Source organism: Lottia gigantea, assembly GCF_000327385.1.
Source record: "Lottia gigantea unplaced genomic scaffold LOTGIsca_19, whole genome shotgun sequence".
Lineage (NCBI taxonomy): Eukaryota > Metazoa > Mollusca > Gastropoda > Lottiidae > Lottia > Lottia gigantea.
In genome coordinates this window covers 3,569,506-3,576,090 of record NW_008708358.1, presented here as the reverse complement: position 1 = coordinate 3,576,090, position 6,585 = coordinate 3,569,506, and the positions used below count along the sequence as shown (strand labels likewise).

Sequence of the window (6,585 nt, the reverse complement as noted above, 5' to 3'; positions counted from 1 at the left end):
GTGCAGATTGAGAGTGAATCATCCGATTGACTCTGATCAGTTTTATTAGATTTAAAACATTAGATTAGTCCGAAAATTCCTGAATTCATCTGAAGACTCAAGTTAGAGAGGGGGCCGTGTAGGGCCCAACAAATTCCTTAGGTGGAGGGGGTGGGGGGTCTGAGGGGGGGGGGGGATTATAGGCCATTTATTCACTATGTAAAATGATAACAATTGTGAAAGTAGGAGGGCGTAGGAGGGCAAAACCGGGCCAGCATCTTTTCTCGGGGCCACTGCACTGTATATCAGGGTCACTGATAGCATCAATTTACACCGTTCTAATTTTCAAGCGGACCTCTGTGGGTAGACAAAGCTGCTATTGATGTATGAGAATCTTTGCGATATATGCCTTGACTTTATTATGCTCTATTCTTGCATCACGAAAGTTTGTAAATTTGATTGGACTATATGCTAGCGAATTCGCCAATCAGAGACATTAACAGAAAGTTTAACTATAATGTATTTACATGAAGGGCTCTGATTCACTGTATTCGCTAGCGTACAGTCCAATCAAATCGCTCCATTCCGTGATTCAAGAAACGCAGTTTGTAATAGCTTGACTTTGAGAAAATGATCTGAGAGGTCAAATATATATGCAGAGACAAAACCAAGAAAAGAGAGGGTTATTCGGACTACGTCAGAATAAAACATATGATTCACTATTGCACGTGCTATTAGCTAACAAAAACTCTTGGGTCGCATTCGACACTACGTTCTGGACAACATGAGAATAGATTATTAAACTGCTCATTTTTGGAAACTCAAAACAACCAGCCACGAACTAATATGGCGAAAAAAAAAATGCTTTCCCTTTCTCTCTGTGACAATGGGATAACTCAGTCGGTAGCGAGTAACATTGTCGTCTGCTAGGCGATTAGGATCCGATTCCGAAAGCCGGGCCGGTGTCGACTTTTACCCCTAATACCTTTCTTTCTTTGTGTATTATGCATATATTATTTTAAGGATCGAATTAGCACGTTTTGTAACAGATTTGTATTTCTGGGACTGGAAAACAAATTGATTATTAGCTACGGTCCTGCTTTGTTCTCATTCGAAACTCTCTTCTTCCGCCCCAGAGGTTTCGAGAACGTAGTTTCGAATACCACCTAATATATTACGAGGTAGGTAAGGGATAGTCTGCTTTAGATTGTTACTGATGGTAAGAGGAACAGGTGTGTGAGTTATTTTCTATATGGTTATGTACTTTTATGGGGCTGTTATTTCAGTTCTGTTAAAAGAAATGTAGAAATAATTCGAAAACCTTTTTTTTTTGCATTGCCCGGACAAAAGTATTTGCAATGGTTGTATTTTAATAAACGAAATCTGATTGTTTCTCTGAAATTTTAACTTGGCTTCAGTAGATTTGGTATCAGTTTATGAATGTAATGTTTGAATATAATGTTGATATTTTTATCTGAACAGGTTTAGTAACATGGTCCAGTTACTTCCATTATTACTTCTTGCTGTAAGTTACATTTAATATCTCTATATTTTTAAAACATGACTTGCACACTGTTGATATTCTCAATAGACTTTAAACCCAAACAGGTGGAAACTTACTTGCCACTAAATAAACTGTTGGTTCCCATATCAATTATAGCCTCAACATAAAGGACTGAACATTATGGCTTATTGCAAACATACTTTCTGTCGAGGGCTCTGATTGGCTGTATTAGCAAAATTACAGTCCAACGAAATCGCTGAATTTACAAACTGCAACGCAGAAAAGGTGACTACTGCAGTCAAGGTATAGGTTTAAGTTATTATTTAGTTATTATTTGGTAATATCTGCCATCATGGAAGACGAAAATGCACTTTTAAAACCTTTTTAAGACGCCTTATTGTTTTTAGATTGTAGTAGAAATCGAGAGTTTTTCTTTAGTTAAAGACACTAGCAGTATAATAGATGGTAAGTATTGAAACTCAGAGGGACAGAATCGCAAGTTTAGGTGTTTGATTTGGCGGTGAACTGTGAACACTATTACTGATTGGCCTACCTAAAATATTGCTGTTTCTGAGACTAAGATACGATTGGAATAGAGAATGAGCATCTTTCCCTAACGTTCAGTTACTTGATATATTCTTCCATTTTGAATTTTTTTCACGGGTATCTAGTTTCGTGGGGCGCATGCGAACATTTAATGGTAGACTGTTTTGGGTTCTGCGTTTTGGGGTTCTGCGTTTTGAGGTTCTGCATTTTGAGGTTCTGTAGCACAATTCCAATTGGCCCAGCTGTAATCCTAAATGGCTACAGATAATCCGGGAAAAATCAGTGACAGCTGGTGGAGAGTATCCGAATGGCTCTTGCTATCCTTGTAAAATATAGTTCTCTATTCGTAGGTGTTCGTGGGGCACTTTTCATTTCGATACCGCCTTCAAATTTCAATTTTATCGGTTTGCAATGTCTTGAATAAAACGTGGCCTTTATTTTCAGTAACTGTCGACTGTGGGGCTAATGAAGCAGCGAACAGTGCAGTATTAAATATCCTGACAGACGTAGATATATCGGCTATTGCTAAATGTAAAAATGGTGAAAAGTCGTTTATTACCACAGATTCTGTACATTACACTCTACCAGCAACCTTAACAACTCGTGATAACCTCTGTGAGTTAAATGTAAGTAACCAGTAAGGTTTGAAAGCAATAAGGTATCCCAACTTTACTGACGAGGAACTTTGAGGAGTCGGTATTGGTTTTCAAATTTGAAAAACTATTAATTTTGAAGGATATCTGTATCATTTTAACTCATATCGTAATTTATTTCAGCAAAAAGATGGGTCTGATAATTTTGATATTGAGGTAGAGGTACATTACGGTGAATTGGATGGTTTGATTCTGACTAGAACTAAACTGGTTACTGTAGTGTGTACTTATTCTGATCATGGTAAAGATGACAGTGGTCAACATTCTATAAGAGATGGGTTGGTTTACTATCTACAATTTACACACACTGTTTTCCATGCTCTCTATACAAGCGAGACAATTCCGTTAATCTAAAATCTCGTTCATAAATTTGCAAAATCAGGAGTAAAGGTAGTAGAGTAATGGACTCCTTCAAAGAGAAGTTTTCCATGCTGTCAATGTGTAGCAGAATAATGGCAATTTCACTAATTTATTTTGTTTGAATACTTTTACATTGTAACACTGAATCGCTTTTATCAATAGCCCCCGTTCTTACCCACGGGTATTAAAACATCTTCTCCCTCGTTTCAGACCACAAGCATACATAGAAAAACAATCTATCGTTGGTGGATCTGTTCCTAAAGCTGAATTATCTTTAAGTATTCAAACAGTCGACGATCAAGATGCAGTTGGCTCGATTTCTTTCGATAGAAGATATTCCTTATTCGGTTCTTATACTGGTGCTCGTAAGTCTGGTTTACCTCCTGGGGTTGGTTTACCTACTGGGTTTGGTCTATGTACTGGTTTGGTCTATGTACTGAGTTTGGTCTATGTACTGGGTTTGGTCTATGTACTGGGTTTGGTTTACCTACTGGGTTTGGTCTATGTACTGGGATTGGTTTACCTACTGGATTACGGTTTACCTACTGGGTTACGGTTCACCTATTGATGTAATGGTATACTAATACCAATACTATATCGACTTTATCAAATATTATTTTCTTCTTTTAGAGCAAAATGTGGGATTGAAACCAGTAAGTTGTGATGCGATTTCAGACGATGGAGAACGTTACGCAGTATTAGTAGCTGGGTATGTCAAAAACCATAGCCCTCAGATCAAAAGCCACATTCAACCCGATTTAATGCTTATTGTAGTCCATCCGCAAATAAGTTTTTCAGACTAATCCCACTTGATCTCAACCGATTTTAACAAACATCTACCGTCAGTTCTGCTTAATCATTGCAACATATTCAGCTTTACGAACAATGTCGAGGATTGCCGGAAATTGTCGAGAGTTGCCGGAAACTGTCGAGAATTGCCGGAAACTGTCGAGGAGTGTATCTTAACATGGATATTTTGTTTTGTAGATGTGGTGATGGGTTTATATTTGACCGAACAGATGGTTTTGTAACAACTGGTAAAACATTTAGAAGCCCATATTTCTTTGCATTCCATTTGGCCCACAGTGGAAATTTGGCTTTTGATTGTAATGTAACCTTGTGTACTCCGAGCTGTGAAGGTGTAAGTAACTTCAGTCTTTCGGACTGATTCTCCTAAATATATAGTAAATTTAAAGCCAGAAGACATTCACATTTCCCGTTTTCTAGTCCTTGAATATCTTGATGCTATTTTCATCTAGTCTGTGGTTCTTAAGATCAGAGAAGGTAGTCCAGACATCCAGGTGTTGAGATTAATATGAACTGATGACGTCCGGAAAATGAATTATGTAATTCGGTAGTGTATTCCTTGAGGGTTTGATATGGACTGAAATGATTCGGTGCAGTTATAACACCCAAGGAACTCGAATTGCCTGCTTCAATGACCTCCATTTTATATTCTAGTCATCTTGTGAAACTGTTTGTGGTCCTGTGACTTCGTTTGTCATCCCAAATATTCAATTAGAACAATGTACTGGTAACAATAAATATCAAGACACCTGTTCGTTTATTTGTAATGATGGTTATGATAAAAGTGGTGTTGCTATATCTACTTGTGGTGCTGATGGGATTTGGACTGTACCCGACATCGCATGCCCACGTGAGTTTACCATTTTCTTCAGTTTCTTCAAAAACGCTTCTTAATCTTTCATGAATTGATAAATCTTGTTTCCAGAATTTGATCATCGTTAAGGAAAAGTCACAATTTTTAACATTTTTAATGCGTTTTATCCTCAAATGAAAACGTCCGGGAATTTAATTAAAACTCTATAGCTTAAGACGAGTATAATTCTAATGCTAGCCTCAAATTCCAAACTATACCTTTTATTCTATTGTACCAAATCAACTGTTCTCCAATGTCTTAACGAACGTTCCTTAAAGATTTAAATCGAATATAATTGGTATATATTTTAGCCAAAGATTGTGGAAGTCCTCCAACGGGTACCGCATCCACAGGAACTGCATCAAGTGGTACCACATACACACAAGAAGCAGACTATACTTGTAATACAGGATATACTGTAACAGCTGGCAAGGCCAAGATTGCGTGTCTTGATACAGGGACGTGGGATGTAGATAATATACTTGTTTGTGAACGTAAGTATTTCGATATTTACTTGTTTGCTTTTGTAATGCTTCAAATTATTCGAGCAGATCGGAAGAACTGACACGGGGAAAGGCGTTGAACTGTTCGAATGGGAATGAGGGTACAAAAAGGGGACAGACTGACTCCATGTGGTGGTGGGAGGGGGGGGGAAATAACTGTCGAGGCTGAATTCTAAACGCAGCAACGTTGTAGAGACGCTAGAGTCGCAGTCTCTCGTGGAGTTTCCGAAATGGTTTTGCTGAAAAAATTGAATTGAAATGGTTGAAAGTTGAATATTTCATAATGGTTGTTACTGTACTGCCAATTGATTTGAAATCAAGGCTGTCAGTGGGCGTATATTACTTTGTTTAGCAAGCTATCTTTAACATGTTTGAATCTTCTCCTTCTTTAGCTAAAGATTGTGGAAGTCCTCCAACGGGTACCGCATCCACAGGAATTGCATCAAGTGGTACCACATACACACAAGAAGCAGACTATACTTGTAATACAGGATATACTGTAGTAGCTGGCAAGGCCAAGATTGAGTGTCTTGATACAGGGACGTGGGATGTAGATAATATACTTGTTTGTGAACGTAAGTATTTCGATATTTACTTGTTTGCTTTTGTAATGCTTCAAATTATTCCAGCAGGTCTGAAGAACTGACAAGAGAAAAGCGTGTAACTGTTCAAATGGGAGGAATCCAGAAATTAGGGCTACAAAATAGGGGCAATCTGGCCCTATGGGGGGATAACTGTCGAGGCTGAATTCTCAACGCAGCAACTCAAGGGAGACGCCAAAGTCGCAAGTCTCTCGGGGAACTTCCTAAATTGATTTCCTGAGAAGTTTCGAAAAATTGAATTGAATTGGTTGAAGGTTGAATATTTCGTAATGGTTGTTACTGTACTGCAAATTGATTTGAAACCAATGCTTCCGGTGAGCGTATATTACTTTACTTAGCAAGCTTTCTTTAACAGTTTAAATCTTCTCCCTCTTTAGCTATAAATTGTGGAGATCCTCCAACGGGACCCGCATCCACAGGAACTGCATCAAGTGGTACTACATACACAGATACAGCGGATTATATTTGTAATGAAGGATTTGTAAGACAAAGTGGTAATTTACAGATTAGCTGTCTAGTTACAGGGAATTGGGATATAGCTAATATACTTGTTTGTGAAGGTAAGTCTCGACATTTACTTCTTCTGTAATCAATCTTGAAATTCTTAACAAACCTTAAAAGTGTTTAAATCTTGTGTCTATGATACCTTCTGATTTTTTAATATCAAAAATATTAAATATGAACTGTCAAATCTTGTGGAAGTTGCCATCCGATTTAAAGTTACCTTAGCTTCTTTTTCTTGTTAAAATCCATGTTTATTGTTTGATTAATTGATGTG

At 37.7% G+C, this 6,585-nt stretch overlaps 1 protein-coding gene across 1 annotated transcript in view; it reads left to right on the top strand.

The window, feature by feature from the left end:
• Nucleotides 1–1,471: 1,471 nt before the first annotated feature.
• LOTGIDRAFT_231464 (hypothetical protein) overlaps nt 1,472–6,585 on the top strand; it is a gene marked incomplete at both ends in the record, with an annotated part of 26,315 nt that continues 21,201 nt past the window's right edge. Inside the window, 11 exons of the mRNA XM_009052883.1 lie at nt 1,472–1,504; nt 1,891–1,948; nt 2,474–2,655; nt 2,806–2,960; nt 3,253–3,407; nt 3,673–3,751; nt 4,030–4,183; nt 4,504–4,699; nt 5,014–5,196; nt 5,598–5,780; nt 6,185–6,367. Coding sequence (XP_009051131.1) covers nt 1,472–1,504; nt 1,891–1,948; nt 2,474–2,655; nt 2,806–2,960; nt 3,253–3,407; nt 3,673–3,751; nt 4,030–4,183; nt 4,504–4,699; nt 5,014–5,196; nt 5,598–5,780; nt 6,185–6,367 — 1,561 coding nt within the window. The remainder of the gene's footprint in view (nt 1,505–1,890; nt 1,949–2,473; nt 2,656–2,805; nt 2,961–3,252; nt 3,408–3,672; nt 3,752–4,029; nt 4,184–4,503; nt 4,700–5,013; nt 5,197–5,597; nt 5,781–6,184; nt 6,368–6,585) is intronic.